This window comes from Salvia splendens, chromosome 4, assembly GCF_004379255.2.
Source record: "Salvia splendens isolate huo1 chromosome 4, SspV2, whole genome shotgun sequence".
In the NCBI taxonomy this organism is placed as follows: domain Eukaryota; kingdom Viridiplantae; phylum Streptophyta; class Magnoliopsida; order Lamiales; family Lamiaceae; genus Salvia; species Salvia splendens.
The window spans coordinates 19,241,067-19,261,131 of NC_056035.1; the positions used below are offsets into that span (position 1 = coordinate 19,241,067).

The 20,065-nt window shown below is 36.2% G+C and overlaps 2 protein-coding genes across 8 annotated transcripts; one reads left to right on the top strand and one right to left on the bottom strand.

Annotated features, from left to right (window-relative positions):
- The first annotated feature begins 7,987 nt into the window (after positions 1-7,987).
- Positions 7,988-10,435, top strand: LOC121799029 (S-adenosylmethionine synthase 3-like). 2 transcript variants are annotated; one of them, XM_042198346.1, is made up of 3 exons: positions 7,988-8,093; positions 8,198-8,270; positions 8,947-10,435. In XM_042198346.1, exons 1-3 carry the CDS (start codon positions 8,003-8,005, stop codon positions 10,124-10,126), a joined length of 1,344 nt encoding a protein of 447 aa, XP_042054280.1. In that variant the 5' UTR covers positions 7,988-8,002; the 3' UTR covers positions 10,127-10,435. The 2 variants fall into 2 exon arrangements, with proteins under 2 accessions (XP_042054280.1, XP_042054281.1); XM_042198347.1 differs by lacking the exon at positions 7,988-8,093 and having other exon boundaries at positions 8,132-8,270; positions 8,910-10,435.
- An 80-nt stretch (positions 10,436-10,515) lies between these two features.
- Positions 10,516-19,550, bottom strand: LOC121799028 (FAD synthase-like). Of its 6 annotated transcripts, none has more exons than XM_042198342.1 (17): positions 19,285-19,550; positions 17,196-17,321; positions 17,071-17,116; positions 16,630-16,799; positions 16,199-16,316; positions 16,017-16,099; positions 15,319-15,378; positions 14,534-14,782; positions 13,575-13,671; positions 13,140-13,190; positions 12,913-12,993; positions 12,658-12,729; positions 11,969-12,031; positions 11,556-11,708; positions 11,030-11,087; positions 10,893-10,945; positions 10,516-10,822 (listed from the first exon to the last, which is right to left on the bottom strand). In XM_042198342.1, the coding sequence occupies exons 2-17, from the start codon at positions 17,294-17,296 to the stop codon at positions 10,745-10,747; spliced, it is 1,533 nt and encodes a 510-aa protein (XP_042054276.1). In that variant the 5' UTR covers positions 17,297-17,321; positions 19,285-19,550; the 3' UTR covers positions 10,516-10,744. The 6 variants fall into 6 exon arrangements, with proteins under 6 accessions (XP_042054276.1, XP_042054278.1, XP_042054273.1 ...); XM_042198344.1 differs by lacking the exon at positions 19,285-19,550 and adding an exon at positions 17,630-17,780 and having other exon boundaries at positions 13,575-13,676; positions 14,551-14,782; XM_042198339.1 differs by lacking the exon at positions 19,285-19,550 and adding an exon at positions 17,630-17,780.
- Between the last annotated feature and the right edge of the window lie 515 nt (positions 19,551-20,065).

The window sequence follows — 20,065 nt, forward strand, 5'->3', positions numbered from 1 at the left end:
TAAATTTACCATGCATACTTCTTATAATGCATAATTAACTGTAAATAATGACGATATAATTACACATAATGCTCAAACTTTGCATATACACAATTATTATCGTAACAAACAATATACTGCAAATAATGACAGTCGATAAAGGAGTAATGCACAGATTGTAAAACACAATGCACAATCTCTAATGCTGAATACAGACAATTTACGCAGTCTCAAAATCATTAGCTAATATCCAAACGCACTTATTAAGTTGCGAAAAAGTACAGTTTTAAATTGAAACATCTATCCGAATATCAGTTTACCCATTAACCAAGATCTCATTATAGCCGAACCAAGACTCACTCCAAACCATAATTCTCGTCAACTGCATCGCCAATCTCTGATCTTAGCCGCTTCTCTGATATGGAACAAACAAAGTAATACATCAAAACATTATCAATACATCAGAATACATAATGCTGCTAGCTTTTTACAGATTAATGCATATAACATATGAAATAATGCATAACACAACCTCATAATGCATTAAAAATTACTCGTAATGCATTGTCTAAACACAAAAATGCACATGTGTTACACATAAAATGTATTAAACAATATAAATAATACCACTCATATAATGCACACAATATTACAAAAAAATGCACTATTACAAATTCACAATGCAGTACCCACACAACATAATAAAAAACTTTCATACTAACTGGGCAACTATTACAACACACCCAATACCCTTACTAATGCATAATTTAGTAAACATAATGCATAAATTATGTTCCATAATGCACAGTATATACTAAAAAATGCACATATGTACTCTTTCCTGAGTTTAGTCACTAAAACACACAACACCCTACATATTGCATAATTTACTGCACATAATGAATACCACTCATATAATGCACAATATACTCCAACAAATGTACTATTACAGATTCTCAATGCAGTACCCGCACAAATTAATAAACATATTTCATCCTGACTGAGTAAATATTAGTACACACCCAATACGCTTAGTAATGCATAATTTAGTAAACATAATGCATAAATCATGTTCAATAATGCACAGTACAAACTAAAAAAATGCACATATGTACTATTTACTGATTGTAGTCACTAAAACACACAACACCATACATATTGCATACTTTTCTGCACATAATGACGGTTTTCAGTATAGACATAATGCACTAATCAAACCATATAATATATAAAAGTAAGCTTCAATGATTTACGTAAACAATACACGCAATACCCATAAATTGCATCATATACTGCAGGTTATGTCAATACATTTCTACATAATGCATTACATATACAAAATAATGCAAGAATACTGACCAATAATGTAGTACAGCCAACGAATACTGCATCAGAACAATGGAAACAATTATGTAACCTTCAGTTTGTGTTGGTTGACTCTTGAAGGGTCTGTCTCTCTTCGTCATTGATGCTCTGTAATACACACCAACGAAATTAGTTAAATTCCTTCATCCAAATCGACAAAAAACATAGATATAACTCAATAATCAACCAAATCGTCATTACTGGACAGAATCGACATCACACTGAACAAAAAATCGACAATTTCCAGAAACATCTACAAAATCCGTATGGTTTCAATTGGAAATATCGAACATATACCAAATACAACTCAGCAATAAACTAAAAAAAATTAAATAATGGACAAAACCCTAGATCAAAAGTTTACAATTTCATTTTTTGAGGAAAAAATTGACCCAAAATATTAAATAATGGACAGAACCCTAATTTAAATGCCCCAAAACGAGTCAAGGAGTGTAGATTTGGGTAATATTTTACCACCGGTGGACTTTAATCGCCGAAATCTTGGATCGCTGCTGTCAATTATTCACCCTCGATGGACGGCTAGAGTTTTAGAGAGTGGAGGGAGTGGGGAGAGTGGAATAGGTTGAGAGAGTAATGAATGAGAGAGGTTGAAGAGATGGATACTTTCAAATCGCTGAAAATTCGCGATTGCCAAAAATATGGCGCTGCGAATTTCTCCCATTTACTATATTACCCCCATAATGCATAAGGTTAGGTTTTATAATGCAACGCGGACTGAGAATTTCAGCATCAATATGGTCTGTTGATTCATATGATCTAACGATTAATATTAAGAAGAGAAAAGGAGCTTAGGTATGAAAAGGAGAATAATGCTCCCCTATATATATATATATATATATATATATATATATATATATAGGGATGTATTCATTTCCTTTTCCTATATTTCCTCCTTTTTCCTTCTTCATATCAGCCATTAGATTAGAGAAATGGACGGTCAAGATCAACATTGGGTAATTAATCCCGTGTTGCATTATTTGTCCTATTTTGTGCATTATGAGGGTGCAATAGTAATCTAATAATGGCTGGAAACCGCTACGAATAATGCACCACATGGTCACGAGTAATGCTTATAATTGCCTATATAATGCACAATATGTGAACTGCAATGCATACGAACAAGATGTGTTGTGTTATGATGTTTGACACATATTTCTTGTTTCCCCTAAGGGTTTAATAAGCTTAGGGGCTAGGGTATAGTACGTAGACATGTATGTAATCTTCACATGGTAACGAGTAATGGATATATTTGACTATATAATGCACAATTTATGAACTGCAATGCATACGAACAAGATGTGCTGTGTTATGATGTTTGACACACGTTTCTTGTTTCCCCTAAGGGTTTAATAAGCTTAGGGGCTAGGGTATAGTACGTACGCATTAATAACAAATTATAAAACGATACGAATAATTCACCAAATTGTCACGAGTAATGGATGTTATTAACTATATAATGCACAATATGTGAACTGCAATGCATACGAATAAGATGTACCATGTTATGATGTTTGACACACGTTTCTTGTTTCCCCTAAGGGTTTAATAAGCTTAGGGGCTAGGGTATAGTACATAGACATTACTAAATGCACGTATGTAATCTTCAATCCGTTGATTAACCCATATACACAATACCTCTAATAATACATAATATACTGAGATAATGACAATTAACAGCTACATAATGCACTACCTAAACCAAATAATGCACATACGTATATTCCAATAACAACAATTTGTTAGTAATGTCTACGTACTATACCCTAGCCCCTAAGCTTATTAAACCCTTAGGGGAAACAAGAAACGTGTGTCAAACATCATAACATGGTACATCTTATTCGTATGCATTGCAGTTCACATATTGTGCATTATATAGTTAATAACATCCATTACTCGTGACAATTTGCTGAATTATTCGTATCGTTTTATAATTTGTTATTAATGCGTACGTACTATACCCTAGCCCCTAAGCTTATTAAACCCTTAGGGGAAACAAGAAACGTGTGTCAAACATCATAACACAACACATCTTGTTCGTATGCATTGCAGTTCACAAATTGTGCATTATATAGTCAATTATATCCATTACTCGTTACCATGTGAAGATTACATACGTGTCTACGTACTATACCCTAGCCCCTAAGCTTATTAAACCCTTAGGGGAAACAATAAACGTGTGTCCAAACATCATAACATGGTACATCTTATTCGTATGCATTGCAGTTCACATATTGTGCATTATATAGTCAATTATATGCATTACTCGTGACCATGTGGTGCATTATTCGCAGATACCAAAATGTGGCAGTTACTTTTCCTTCAAATGTCAATAATAACCCTGTAATGCATACAACCACCTTCTATAATGCAACACGGAACCAGTTTTATAGAATCAATCTGATCCGTTGATGCCTTAGATCTAATGCGTAATATTAAGAAGGAAAAAGGATCTAAGATGTGAAAAGGAGAATAATGCTCCCCTATATATATATATATATATATATATATATATATAGGGTAGTGATCAAAGTATAACTAATATTAACTGTATAACTAGAGAACAAATCTCAGCCATACATTATCTTAATCCAATGATTAAAATAAGTAAACATTTTTAGTTAATAAAAAACTGCATGAGGGCATTTTTGGAAATCAACTTTGTTCCCCTCAATTTCGACGTTTCTTCACATTTTGAGCAGTGCTGCAGATCTTTTAATTATGCTTCTGTTTCAACTTCTGATTCCATGTCATTCGCCTAATTTTATTCAATCAGAATTCATGTTCTAATTTTGCGTATGGATTCATGAATTTAGATTCTATAGATTTAACTTTGCAGTTGTGCAGTGGAAGAAGGATTTAGTTCACTGAGATGGAAATGTCCACTCCGTCGCCATCGCAACGCCCGCGGAATCATCAATACCAGAAAAACCTAGGTTTTTGCACATAATCTCGATCTCGTCGTCGATACCTTGAACCCTAAAACTCTGCCTCCCACCGTACAAATCGAGCGACCGTGTGTGCAGAGACTCCTCCGACGCGGTGTAGTACGACGAAGATGACGACGGAGGAGCTGAGGCGGATGAGAGCGAGTAATCGTATTTGATATTCTTCCTCGCGTTACGCCGCTCAAGCCTCGGTTTCACCTGGAGCACGCGGTGGTGTCGCTGAGCGAGGGGCTGCAGGAGACCAACGCGGCGCGCCAGTACGCGGAGGCGGTGGAGGAGGAGGGGGAGTCGTCGTTCGAGGACCCTGACCGCGTGGGGCCGGTCAGGCTCGACTGCAAGGTGTGCGAGAGGGAGCTGGCGAATGTGATGGTGTGGTCATGCCGCCACGTCTGCGTCTGCAAGCGATGCGATGCTGCCCTGTTTGCCGGATGGTGAAGACCACCAGCGTGGAAGTGTGTCTCCCTCTTGATTGAATTGATTTAAATTTTACTAATTTACTATAGTAAAATTGGCAAGATTTTAGTATGTAATGATTATAAATGCATAAGAAACAATGCAAATGTATTGTTACTAATTTAACCAAAGAATCATCCCTCTTACCCTGGAACACAACACTGTAACCATGATTTTACTTCACTCTGTTCACAAAACACATCACTGTTATCATGATTTTACTTCACTCTTGTTCACAAAACACATCACTCTTACTATGATTTTACTTCACTCTTGTTCACAAAACACATCGCTCTTATCATGATTTTACTTCACTCTTGTTCACAAAACACATCACTCTTATCATGATTTTACTTCACTCTTGTTTACAAAACACATCACTCTTATCATGATTTTACTTCACTCTTGTTTACGAAACACATCACTCTTATCATGATTTTACTTCACTCTTGTTCACAAAACACATCACTCTTATCATGATTTTACTTCACACTTGTTCACAAAACACATCACTCTTATCATGATTTTACTTCACTCTTGTTCACAAAACACATCACTTTTATCATGATTTTACTTCACTCTTGTTCACAAAACACATCACTCTTATCATGATTTTACTTCATTCTTGTTTACGAAACACATCACTCTTATCATGATTTTACTTCACTCTTGTTTACGAAACACATCACTCTTATCATGATTTTACTTCACTCTTGTTCACAAAACACATCACTTTTAGCATGATTTTACTTCATTGTTGTTAACAAAATACATCACTATTAGCTCTAAGGGAAATAAATAAACAAATGCCATCTTGTATATCAATAATGCTGATCGTAAAAAAAGCCATAAATAGATCCTTTCAAACATTAAAATAACCTTCTACAAATAGGACGTCATGTCAACATAAAAAATTCTCCTTAGTCCTTATATCTGAAAAGATTATGAATCTCCATAAAGCTTGTTTGATGGACAATGGATCTAGAAATTCATCTTTCTTCAACAAATTCATCTTTGACAACTACAAGAGATGAAATCCAAAAGAGAATTTCTAGGACCTGTGTGTAGTCGACATTAATGAATGAATGCATATAAATAAGACAGTGAATGATTAGAAGAGCAGCCCCTCCTCTCCGCCGCCGACCAATGTGAGACGCCAGCCTACGGCGAGGAAGAAGGTGCGCCTAATCGGCGATCTCTGTTCTGGAACAAAGCGATCCACTACTACATCTCGTACGACGCTCTCTCCGCAAACAGGATCCCTAGCCCGCCGCGCTCCGGCCGCTCCTACTCTCGCGGCTGCTCCGCCATCACCCCCGCACCATAGAAAAGCATAAAAGTTTGTGTTGATAGTTTTGTATGTGCAATGGCCATTATACCCCCTCTTTGTTATTGTGAAGTAAATTAGTGATAGGGGAACTAATTTCTCCTTTAAATTCAAAAATTACATGTATTAATACTAGCCCTTGATTTTTTTGATCTTGTGGCTATGATTTATTCTCTAGTTATTTGGTTAAGGTGTGTTTCCCATAGATCACTACCCTATATATATATATATATATATATATATATATATTTCAATCCTTTTTTGACGGAGTGGTTCACTTTTCCGTTATAAAATAACACATCATATATTAATTATTTGAATATATTCCACCTAATATTCTAATTGGAAAATATAAATATAACTAAATATAAAAAAAGATAAAAACGAAAACGAAAAAATATAACTAAAAAATTCCAAACAACAAATTAACAATTTAAAATTCTTTAATTTTATTTTTCAATAGATTCCGTCGGATAAATTATGAACCTTGGAGCATTAGTTGATTGGGCATAATTATTTTTGGAGCTAAACAGTTATGAGGGTGGTCACCCCAATCTCGAGAAACAATTTGCAATTAGAAGTGATGATGAAATAAAAGGTAAGAGCATCTCCTATGGCGCCCCTCCGGTAGGACGTCCGGTCGGACACCGGGAAGGGCGACGGGACGTCCGCCGTTGGGAGGTCGGAGGTCGGATACGGACGTCCCGTGAGGACGTCGGGTGTCCTCGGACATCCCGGCGACGGGCGGGCGGACGTCCGCCACTGTGGCTTCAACTCGGACGTCCGGTCGGACGTCCCGTTTTTATTATTTTTTTTTTTTTGAAACTCTATATATACGGCTCGTTGAATTTGCGGAACATGATTGTCGAAAATGAAGCTGCGGAACTGACTCAGTGGACCAATGAAGATGATACGGGTGCAGGTCCAAGTCACGGCGTGGCCACCGCGAATGTGAATTGGGGGTACCTCATGGAGAGGTCGAGCGGCTGCGTGCATTTGCCGACATGCGGCAAACAGATGCCCATATTCGACTTCAGCAGGATATTATCGAAGAGGTTTGGACTCGGAGGGGTTGACGTGATAATGTATGAATTTTTTTTTTATTAGTGTGTAATTTTTTTTTCGAATCATGTATGTTTTTTCCGATAAAGTTTTTAATTTTTCCCGTTCGTATTCTCGGTCAAATTTTATTTCCGTAAACGTAAATTGTTTTATTTGTGAATTTATGATTTTTTTTATTGCGGGATGTCCTAGTGAGAAGGGCGATGGGAAGGGCGGATATGCATGGGATGTCCTAGTGATGTAGCAGTGGGGTGGGATGTCCTAGTGACGTGGCAGGAGGTGTTTTTGGGATGTCCTAGTGGATGTCCGCCCACTGGAGATGCTCTAAGTTGCATTAAAAATTGGTAGTGATATTGCGCAATATCTACCTTGGAAAGAGAGCTAATTAATGTAAAAGTAGGTGGGGCAGTCAATATTTCTGGTAAACTATCAAATTATTGAACAAGGACACATATACGTATACAATACATGAAGGTGTAACATTTTGGGTCGGTAAACTATCAAATTTTTGAACAAAGACACATATATGGCATATAATACATCAATTTATTAAAACCAAAATTTTTCCTAAATTGTCTTACTATTAGCAATATGAAAATGGAAAAAATAATGGTTATGCATTAATTCGAAAAAACAAAGATTATTCTAGTCAGGATTGCTTTATTACTATTCAAGATCCCAAAATATTTTCTATTTTTATGATTTTTCTTGATTTCCGATTCAACTTTATTTTGTCTGCACCGCGTAGAGAAATGTTAACCAAGTTTTGCCCCATTCCACCAACCCAAGTACAATCCCTCAATGCGCCTGGTACAACTCACATATTATATTACAGTATTTTCTGGTATTTATGAATTTACAACTCACCTACCGCGAGAATACAGCAGACAACCGTCGATCGAGCCCCCGGCAGTCAGCTGGCAACATCTTAAGGCCTCTAGGTGGGTCCCGGACAGTGTATATTTTTATTCTTTGATTTTTAATTATCATGTGAATGAGCGATTCCATTGGATTCGGATCTATAAATACACTTGCCTCATTTCAGTCTCTCACTACGCTGCTTCTCTCATCCTTCCTCATATCAATCTGCAGATCTCGGCCTCTTCTTTTGCCAGAAGGTACGCACAATGATTGCTTTTTTTTTCTAATTCTGTGTTAGATTTGGCAATCATGCTTTGTTATTGTTGTATATCTAGTGTTTCGCTTTCATTTTTGTGTTATACCGATCTCTGAAATTTATGCAACTTTAATGTCGGCAGCTATATTGTTTTCGATGATGAATGTGCTGCAATACCTTTTCGTTTACCGAATCGAAGATTTTTAATTGCAATTGTGATGGTGGATGTTGATATTTGAACTGTATTGTAAGTTAGATTCAGATCTTGTTCATCATTAAGAGAATGCTGTGGCTATCAGCTTAAGATCTGTTTTTTTTATTCTGTACATCATTCGGAAAATTATTTATTGATCCATAATTCGGAAATTGTTTACTTAATATAGAACTTCTAGATCTGCTAGATCTGCCTTTCAAAAGTTCTTAATGTTCCTATACATGAATTAGTCTGTACCATTTACTCCGGTAACTTTGGAGTTGGAAGAAAAATATAAGTTGATTCTACTATAGCTACTTGCTGTTTATTCATTTTGTGATAGTCAACTTAAATTTTGTTGCACCTTTATAGGGGTAGCTTTTTAGGTTGGCGCCTATATAGTTACTTAACTGTCATTTAAATTATTGAATTTTTTGCATATGCTAGAATCTATAACTGACGCATCGCTGATCGTGATTTCCAGATCCGATATGGATACCTTCCTGTTCACCTCAGAGTCTGTCAATGAAGGACACCCTGACAAGCTCTGCGATCAAGTCTCGGATGCCATTCTTGATGCTTGCCTAGAACAGGACCCCGAGAGCAAAGTCGCTTGTGAGACTTGCACGAAAACCAACATGGTCATGGTCTTTGGTGAGATCACAACCAAGGCTACGGTTGACTATGAAAAGATAGTTCGTGATACCTGCAGAGGGATCGGGTTCACATCACCAGATGTTGGCCTCGATGCTGATAACTGCAAGGTCCTTGTCAACATTGAGCAACAGAGCCCTGATATTGCCCAAGGAGTTCACGGTCACCTCACCAAGAAACCTGAAGAGATTGGAGCTGGTGACCAAGGGCACATGTTCGGCTATGCCACTGATGAAACACCAGAGCTGATGCCGCTCACTCACGTCCTTGCGACCAAGCTCGGGGCCAAACTCACGGAAGTGAGGAAGAACAAGACCTGTGCTTGGTTGAGACCTGATGGCAAGACACAAGTTACTGTTGAGTACAGAAACGAAGGAGGTGCCATGGTTCCTATTAGAGTTCACACAGTCCTCATCTCTACCCAGCATGATGAGACTGTTACAAATGATCAGATTGCAGCTGACTTGAAGGAGCATGTCATCAAGCCCGTGATTCCTGAACAGTATCTTGATGACAAGACCATCTTCCATCTCAACCCATCTGGCCGGTTCGTGATTGGTGGTCCCCATGGAGATGCTGGTCTTACGGGTAGGAAGATCATTATTGACACCTACGGTGGGTGGGGTGCTCATGGTGGTGGTGCTTTCTCTGGCAAAGATCCAACCAAGGTGGACAGAAGTGGAGCATACATTGTGAGGCAAGCAGCTAAGAGTATCGTGGCATCTGGTCTTGCCCGTAGATGCATTGTGCAAGTGTCGTATGCTATTGGAGTAGCAGAGCCACTGTCTGTGTTTGTTGATACATACAAGACGGGGACAATCCCAGACAAGGATATTCTGAGCCTTATCAAGGAGAACTTCGACTTCAGGCCAGGAATGATGGCCATCAACCTAGACTTGCTGAGAGGAGGAAACTTCAGGTACCAGAAGACTGCTGCTTATGGTCACTTTGGCCGCGATGATCCCGACTTCACCTGGGAGACTGTCAAGGTCCTCAAGCCTAAAGCTTGAATTATTTGAGCTCGTTGCTGCAGTCCAATAACAAGCTTGGATTGATATATCAAAATACTACGGCCTATATTTTTCAGGACTCCCAGATGCTGTACTAGTGTTATTTTGTGTGTTTCAAATGTGGGAGCCTGCTCTATTTTTTATTTTGTGGTTGTACTTTCCTTCCTTTTTTTCAATTACCTTGCCCTGTTTTGTGCTACCAAAAGTTTCCTCTTAACCATTTTTATCAAGACGTTTCACATTCTGGATACTGAGATTGAATATTACTGTAATTCATTTTATGATTTATCTAATCCTTTTTACCTATAATTACTCAGAAATTAATATTATAGTAACATTGGTGCAGTGTGGGGTTCTTCATTAATACATCGCATGTCCCTCCATTCAAATGCATGTTAACTAGAGGCTTTTATTGGATGCAATCAATTCATGAAATTTGTTTCCTTGTGATACTACAGTGAGCCATCATTCATCATGTTCATATTTCAATTCCTTTCCCTTTCAATCAGGACTCCACTCCTCGTCCTCGTCTCATCTGTTCGGCATCTTTCCTTATAGTCCTTTACCACAGTCTTGACAAATCGAAGCAGGTTTTCAAGTACTGTATAGCAATCCAGTTCAGTCGATTTCAGAAAAGGCGCCATGATGGAACTTCTTACGTAATGCTGCTATAGCAGCACTGCTTCTAGCTTTATCCTGCAAATTGTTCGACATGTTATGCAACCTCATTATACGTATGTTGTTGAAATATTGTAAACAGTCATACCTTCCCTTTGAAGGTAACGACTACAGGGCCGCTTCTCGATTCCCTATAGCCACCTTCACGTACCAATGAAACAAGACATAATTAAGTTTGATGGAAGATCAGATCAACCAAGTGATCCATTATCAGAATAATCTTACCAATGACTAGATCAGGAAACTCCATACAAATTTCCGACAGAGGTTCAGCAATTTCCACCTGCATCACGGATGATTACGACGTTGTATCATCAGACATAATTTAGGAAGATATCTTCTTCTACCTATTTAGTGGAAGATTATTCAATGCGTACTCATAATATTACCCAGATTCAACCACGAATGTAAGTCATGACCATGGAATTTGTCCATTGACTAAAATGCAAGGTTTGACAAACCGAAGAATAATAACATACTCCCTCCGTCCATAAAAAATAGATCACATTTGTCATTTTTGGTTGTCCACGAAAAAATAAACCAAGTTTGAAAAATGACCCCACATTTGCTACCTAACACAATTAAACACTACTAATAATATAGACCTCACATCCCACTAACACCACTTTTCTCTTACTTTTTTTCATTCTCTCTTACTTTACCAATCTTCAATAAAACCCGTGCCATTCACAATGTGGTCTATTTGTCGTGGACGGAAGGAGTATAAGTAAATAGGCTCATAGAGACTCACATCAGAAAGCATCGTCGCTAATCTCTTTGACACAAATGGTCCCGTCATTTGCAAATACCCACAGGATCTCATTAATTCAATCAAGCAATCCCACTCCTGCTCCAGCTCTTTAACATTTGTTGCATTAAGAATGATCACATTTTGGCACTTGATCTATTAAATAGAGATGGAAACAGAATTATATAGATCCATCTTCAGATACCCAAATAAAGACAAGTGATTTCCAAGCAATAATGGGTTAACATGCTTAATAGTTACTAGTCTCTAAATGAAAAGATTTTCCGTTGCTCTCTCATGAGGCAAATATCTTAAAGCAGTCAGCATTACGCCTCAAACACTCTTATCAAAAACTTTGTAATTGGTATGAAATATGAATATAAGGGCCAAAACTGCAGGAGATGAGATTAACTTACCAAAGGCAAACTCAGATTTTCATGATGCAACAGCTCAGTGATTCCTTCAGGCAACTTAGCCATCTGGTAATTGGAAACAGACAAGATAAACTGTCAACAAGAAATTCAATATACTTATGCTATGTGACATCAATGATTCAATGGAGTAACTCTCTTTAGGGGTGTTTTTATTTTAATTTTTTTTATAAAAAAGAGTAACCCTCTTTTCTCAAAAATTAGTTCTCTGAAACTTAAAAACTGCAAGAGAAGGTTTGATAGTTATTCACTAATGTACTATAATCATCCTTGACTGTATTGTTTAAACCTCTAATTTGGATTAATGCCAAGTTCTTTAAATGCTCCAGTCCTAGTCTCTGAACCAACTTCTCCTTCACATATACTTTTGACCCTTCTTATCATTTACAGAAGATGATGTCCAGAATTAATCCCACTTCACTTCACACTCACTTCTTATGCAAACCTAATAAATGAACTAAGATGTTACATCTTCAACGTAGTAGGTTGTGCTGACATGTTTGTATAAGAAAAATTTTATGCTAGTTCTAGCAGGTAGTGGATAAGGTTTTCTACTGAGTAAATTCACATTCATCCAGGTATAAATTTGCTTATCCATATAGTCCCACTATTTCTAGCAATATTTCATCATGAAATGAAATCATTAACTACACTTAAATTGTACATTAAGTTACCTCATTCCTCTCAACTGTGCACTTTTCCCCTATAAGATTCTGTAGGCATTCTTCAAATTCTTTTTCAAGGGCCTTTGGAGAAAGAAGAGCAGTAATAAGCGTATGGGGCAGTGAAGGTAACAGCCAATTATTAATCTCTACAAAGGCATCTAACTGACTCCTAACTTTTCATTACAAGATTAACTAAGACCACAAGGACTAGAATTTTGAATCATTAACATAGGCTAAAAGATCCAGGAAACAGACAAGATATACCATGCGGACACCGAAAGCCTTGGCGACACCAGCTGCAGTAACATCAGATGGTAATGGACCAAAACCTCCATATATGAAAACCTGTGGTAGCAATACACCCTTATATCAGTTAGAGAAAGTCTCAAATCAAATTGCATTTAAATATGTTTAATTCACAATCATATGTGTGTGCATACGCAGTTACGCACACATGTAAGGGGGGAGAGAGAGAGAGACATAAGGTATACCATATCAGTCATAGACTTTTGTCTCTCAACTTCATCCGCAACAGAATCAATCTGGAAGATGACCAAAGTGAAGTCAAACGCATGTAATGCATTTGAACAGAAAAGAATCTCAACAAATCATAAGCTCTTATAAAGGAAAGGGCTGCAAATAAGCATGTCTTGCTCGAGAAAGAAGAAGATGAAATCAGAAAGCATGGTGATGAATTTCCCAGCATTATGCAAGCACACAGAAGATGTTGAAAAATGCAACTTGTGCGAGGTGCAGGGGGGAATGTGCAAGGTGCAAGTGCAACCCACCAGTTTACATCTTAGCCAAATGAGTTAAAACTCATATATTTACATAGCAGAGGCCTATAGCTCAACGTATGATTCAGCAGCAGGACAAAGAGCATGAACAAAGTAAAAAACAAGAGGCGTCATATTAGAAAAACATACATCATTTCTGATAACAGCAACATGTGAAACAGCCCAGCCTATGGAATGAAGCTTTCTGGACAATATGGATCTCATTGGATCCTCAACTGTGCCAAACCTGAGCTATGGGAACAACACAAAAACATTGTTTACAAAACAAAGAGAATCACATATTCTAACCAGATAGTACAATAACTAGATAGATAGGGTTAGCTTTTAGAACAATGTTTGGAGAATATAGAGTTATTTTTTGGTGAGAAATACTAACTATGAATTAGTAAATGACAAATGCTGACCTAAGATTATTTCTAAGGCCCATTAAAAATTGTAACTTGCAAATTAAACACAAGTAAAATTTATCTAATCATTATTTTCTTGGCATAACTTGCAAAGTAAACAGGCCCTAAAGATACCTTTCTATTGACAGTGTTTTCCTATACAGAAGCAAGATGGAGGACCTCTGCATTTAAATTTAAATTCTCCATGAAACAAGTGCCACTAGTTTATAGATCTAGTTGTGTGTACAAATGCTAAATAAGGCGCGTTCAATCGATGCAACAGTCTCAGAAGATGGAGGAAATGTTGGCATAATAAAACCTATTTGTGGATACATTACACTAAATGTTAATAGAAAAATCGAAATTCCATGAATGAGTTATAACTAAACAAAAGTATATGGGGTCCATAACCAACTGCAACAAAACTAATTTATCATGGGAAAATAAGAATAACACATGCACACTTACACAAACACAACTACACAAGAACGACTGACTATTGAGCATACAAAATGTAGAAAAACGATAGCCAAACAAATCTAATACAAGCTAATAGACAAACGCTAAATGAGGAAAAATAATTAATGGATTAAGCAAGAAGACATTCAACCACAATTAGAACTTTTGAAGATAACATGCATCCCTATGGAGGCCAAGGCCGAAAAGAGTTTTCAAGATAGGAATGGACAACAAAGAACGCACAGGATTTCTTCACCCACAGCAATGACCGAGGCTGTAAACATGCTTTTCATGAAATAATCCTCATTTTTGAAGCCCTTAACAGCAGCAGACGATGGCTGAGAAATGAAACTTTTAGCTCTCCCAGCTCTTTCCAATCTTCCATCAGAAAGCATATAAGCAGGTTTAAATTTATCTTCACTGCTGGTGGATTTGCTCAGGGACAACAGTGCATTAGGAACTGTGTTATGAATGCTACCAATTGAAGTGTAACTGGAGAAAAAGTTATAGAAAAACAATTAGAACAATATCAAATACATAAAAAGATAAAAGTAATAAAAGAAATGAAAATTAAATACCACAAACAATTTAGAGAACATGGCAGAATACAGTAAATTTAAAGACAAGATAAGACCAAAATCAAGGAGAGAACAACAAACACTAGAAAGATATTAGATTTTAACCAATTATTCAAAAGATGCATGCTAGCTACTAAAAACTACTCCCTCTGTCTGCCATTTAAAGACACGTTTTGATATAGCATGGATTTTAAGAAATTGTTTAACTTTATAAAGGAAATGAGAGAAAAAGTTAGTGGAATATGGGTCCCATTTTTGTATATTAATTTTATAGTAGAATGTGAGTGTAATGAGTTAATGGAGTATGAGACCCATTTACTAAATATGGAAAGGTACATGTGTCTTTAAATGGCGGCAACCCGAAACGGCAAAACATGTCATGTTTTGGAAGATGGAGGGAGTAGTATTCTTAGTAACTTGAGATTCAAAGGCCTACAGGCAATAAATTACCCTTGATCATAGAGACTGCAGTACGAGACCTTGCAAGTCAAGAGAAATTCCCAAACATCTCTGCAACACAATTAGTTAAAGGTTAGACATACACTTAAGGTAACAGACAACAAGAAGTTGTTCATCCTACAAAGAAATAAGTTCTAAATTTCCGGCATGATTATTGGGTAGCTTCCTCCCAAAATGAACAAGTAGCCAATAAGATGATAATTAAACTTAATCAAGCCATGCATTCCAAGTAATATAAACCACTAAGCACCTTTACCTAGATCCTCTATTAATCCTAATTTTGTGTCCATGTATGTGTGTATCGGTTTGGATTAATGGTAACAGTTTAATAAAACACCATTATATGCAACAATGTTGTATGATAATAATCTATTATAGCTTACGAACAGTTTAATATACATGTTTCTTTATGTTTCTAGATAACCGACTTACGATTAAAGAAACATTCATACTTTTTGAATACTTTTAAAAAAGGATAAAGAAAAAGAGCATACTCTAATCACCAGGTACATCTATTTTTATCCGAACTGAAGAAGTATTGAGTTGAAAGATATCAGAAAATATTTTGAAACCTTGCCACTATATGATGCAAAAATCTTCCACTAACTCATATATCTTTATAACTATATCATTCAGATACTACTAAACACTTACAAAAACTTGATACAACTTCAAAATAGAGGACCAACCTGTAAGACCAATCCAAGATGGGATTCACTCTCATGAATGGTGGCCAACCAGGTGAGCTAGGGGAGAACTGCTCTTGCCCTACCTAAAGATTATGGTAAATTAATCTCTAAAAATTCTGTTCTCTCATTCAAACTAATAGTGCATAGTCAACATCCATGCAGAGAGAAAGTGGAACACATACTGCAGTCGGATCACCAATTCGAACACCAAGAAAAAAAGCTCTAATGGGCTTAGCTTTTAAAAGAGCCTCCAGGCCAGATTTGAAATCTGAGCGGACAATGTCCATTTGCAATCTGAAACTATCAAGGTTGGAAAGAAAGTGTATAAATACTAAAAGGATAATATCATTAGAGGATGCAAAATAGGACTGTTGCACCTGTCGTCTATTTGCAAGAGAATAGAAAGAAATATAATCATATTGTGCCATGCATATTTATAAATTTTACTCTACTTTCATAATAACGGAAAGAAAGGAAGAAGCATGCAGAGCTTCACGCAAAGCAACAAAGGAGAAAAAGATAAGAGAATCAGATAAAGCGGAGAGAGAGAGAGAGAGCATACATAGAAGCTGTTTCATAAGTGAATGAATTGAGAGAGAGAGAGAGAGCATACATAGAAGCTGTTTCATAAGTGAATGAATTGATTTCAGGGAAAACAGTTGGGCTCTCAAAATAAATTGTCCTTATTGGCAATGTGGTTTCACCATCTCCATGATTCCCAAAGGACTGATTCTTCCCAGCCATATGCAAATAATAGCCAGCCCTAAGAAGGTGCAACAAAACCTATAGAAAAGAGAACTATAGTATTACATATGTTTAGCATTCATGACAATAGACGTCTTAAGGTTGCATTTCTGTGGAGGAATATGGGGAAAGTACTTCAATTGGCTACATATTATTGCAACTTAACAGAATCAAATATTTGAACTGAGAATTATGGATTGTAAATAAATTATAAAAATAATCATTCAAGTGACTTTACTGGATTCCATCCCTCACTCCAAAAGTCCAAATGCAACCTAGGATTTTATTAGGGGGAAAAAGTGTTACTTACAGTTGAATCTTTCCCTCCATTGAAGCTTAAGGCAACCTCTTCAACACTGCCAATGAAAATATTCAGTTTTTAAATCTACTAAGAAAGTTGAAAACTTAGAATTGTGATGGGGAATGGGAGCATACGAGTAAAGTGCAAGAGCCCTTTGGATAACATAGATGGCATTGTTGTACTTTGTCTTCAACCTTTTATCATCGCATTCTTTAATTGCTCTGTCAATCTCCATCTCTGACTTATATGATTGAACCACTCTGAATTCAAGTGCCAAAATTATGCAACTCAATTAGCCTTCACAAGTGGAATTTTATGAATAATCGGAAAAATTATGCAACCGTAGCCATACACATAAGCATTCTTAAGGAATTCACTGAATCATCATACGATCTCAAGGGTTTAACAATGAAAAATCAGATGCTGCTTACAAAAATTGCAAATAATGAAAATTCAGCAGAACAACACCAAAACCAAAACCAATCTGCAGAAATGATGAGCTCTGAAACGCGAAACGCGAAACGTGAAGGAGATTTTATGTTTGAAGGACTTAGGAGTGCGGCATTACCTTCCACATCCAGTGAAGCGAAGAAATTGTAAGGCTCAAACCGTTTGTTTAGTTTCGTATGGATAAATCCTAAAAATTATTTTATACAAAATGCCAAAACTATCATTGTAGCTGCTCATGCATCAAGCTTCCCGCTTAAGAAAATACTTTGTTAATGTGAAATTAAAGTGGAGCATTCTTCGTTTTGTCACATAAACTAAATTCGATTTTGGTGGGATTTTTAAATTTCAATTCCAAATTTGTTGGTTGATGCGTAAAACTTACATACAATCCGCACGCGTGCTGATAAAATGCAAACTCTATATATTGTACAATTCTAAATTATGATCCGTACTGTTAGAAAATGTCAATTGATAACAAAATAATAGCAACAGAAAATATGAACACAGTGTCAAGACAATTTCAATACAACATCAATCGTTGACACTGTGTTGATATTTTTTGTTGTTATTATTTTACCATCTTTTGACATTTTCTAATGATCAAGATCATAGATTAGTGATTGTACAATATATAGAGTTTGCATTTGATCGCATCCTCGATCCCCAATCCGCACAGTAAACACACTTGCACATAATTAGGCATTAATTTTATTTTCATCTATCTAACAAAAATACTTTAAATCTATTTATGAGTCAAATATTCAATTATACATTAAAACACAAATTCAAAAATATTTCCACTAAAACACACATCCATTACCCAATAGATTTATAGCATAATTAGGAAGTTGGGTTTTAGCTTGTAACTATATTTCATAATTTAATTTGTTTACAAATCACCCGTGCAGTCCCTCTTCCGTCCCATAATAAATATCACACTTTAGTTTTTAGTTTGCCACACAAAAGAGGTTACATTTATATTTTTTGGAAATAATTTCTTCTTCCATTGATATAAATATACTATTAATTTCTCTCTCCACTTAACACTTAAAACAACTTCTCCTAAAATCCCGTATCATTACTAAGTGTGACATTTACTATGAGTAGGAGGTAAAGTTATAAATGCAACAGACGTGAAAATAATTGTTTCACAAGTTACTCTATCGGGATCTAAAATACAATTATATGGATCAACAGAAATATACCAAATGATCTCTGATAAATATAATTTTATATAGATATAATTCTTAATCATTTTTATATCAGAGTAAACGACATAAATGGAATAATTAGATGGAATGATTTTTAAAACTTAAGGCTGAAAAAATATAGATTATTTTATGAAGGATAAATCTATTTTTATTTTGTAATTATAATTATGATGGAATATTTTGATGTGCATGAACTCAATTTGTTCTATAATTTTCATTTTAACAGAAACGAGTATGGTTCCACTAGAAGAATTGCTGCCAAATGATCAACGGGTTAATGAAGCTGATGACAAGGCTGATAACGTGGAGTATATAAATGTTGTTGAACCTCATCAGAGTAGAATCGGAAACGGGATCAAATTGCATGTGCTGATGGACATCAAAATGAAGAGAATAATGGAATTAAAGATAACTAATGAGCATTTTATCAAAATCTATTTCACTGAATTACTAAGCAATGAGAAATGAAACATCAAGAAAAGTGAATAGTCGTGGGACGGTAAAAGTAACTTGTTTATGTCTTTAAATTGACTTAGAAGGTTTGAAGAAGTGGGCATAGTACCTTTTTGTGAATAAAATCAGTTTGGCTCCAATTTCCTTGATCTCTTAAATTCTCTCTCTTTTGATTTTCTCCAGAAGTGTGAGTTTCCATCCTTTATCTCTTTTATATTCTTCCGAATAGTGTTGTTTTTAGCTCGATTTGGTGCAGAAGGTGGTAGTTTATTATTCTATATTTCCCTAGAAGAGGAAGAAGGGAGGGATGTAATGGTAGAACGTCAACTCCATTGGCGGCTAACTTCCTTGCTCCATACTATCTAACGGCCCAGTGTATATGAGAATGTAGAGTGTGTGTTGATCGATAATGATTTCTCCTTCTTTTCCTCCTCTATTTATAGGACAACTTAGGCATCAATCCCTAGGGCGGAGTCCTCCTGATTTGGCTTTAATGTCCATTGCCAAAAAGTGCATCTCTTCTTTCTCTCTCATCTGACTCATCATCTCATGTCTTCATGTGGTTAGCTCATCTTGATCAACTCGCTCAGTTTGTCAGGCTCAGTTGCTCCACTTGTCTCCAACTGATCAGTTTACCTTCAGTTCTGGCTAGTTTTTCGCTTCTTTTTCGAATTGATCAAGTTGCTTCTACACTTAGCCGCCAACACTTTTCAGCTCCTGCACACTTAAACGACTACATTTTTTCAACCTTAGTGCCCCGATTAGTGTAAAACCACCAATAAACCATGCTTGAAACAAGCCCTATCAATATTTCACTTATTGAATGAGTATTGCATGTATTGTATCTCCTAATAATGATGAAAAGTTATTGTACGTTGGAATAATGTACA

Bases quoted from the DNA above. Each gene is read 5' to 3' on its own strand.
- LOC121799029 (XM_042198346.1), top strand. From the start codon at position 8,003: ATGAATTTACAACTCACCTACCGCGAGAATACAGCAGACAACCGTCGA. The intron at 8,094-8,197 runs GTGGGTCCCGGA...GCCTCATTTCAG, and splicing joins CAACATCTTAAGGCCTCTAG to TCTCTCACTACGCTGCTTCT. The intron at 8,271-8,946 runs GTACGCACAATG...CGTGATTTCCAG, and splicing joins GCCTCTTCTTTTGCCAGAAG to ATCCGATATGGATACCTTCC.
- LOC121799028 (XM_042198342.1), bottom strand. From the start codon at position 17,296: ATGGAGATTGACAGAGCAATTAAAGAATGCGATGATAAAAGGTTGAAG. The intron at 16,800-17,070 runs GTAAGTAACACT...TCTTTTCTATAG, and splicing joins ATGGAGGGAAAGATTCAACT to GTTTTGTTGCACCTTCTTAG. The intron at 10,823-10,892 runs GTATGACTGTTT...AACAATTTGCAG, and splicing joins TCGTTACCTTCAAAGGGAAG to GATAAAGCTAGAAGCAGTGC.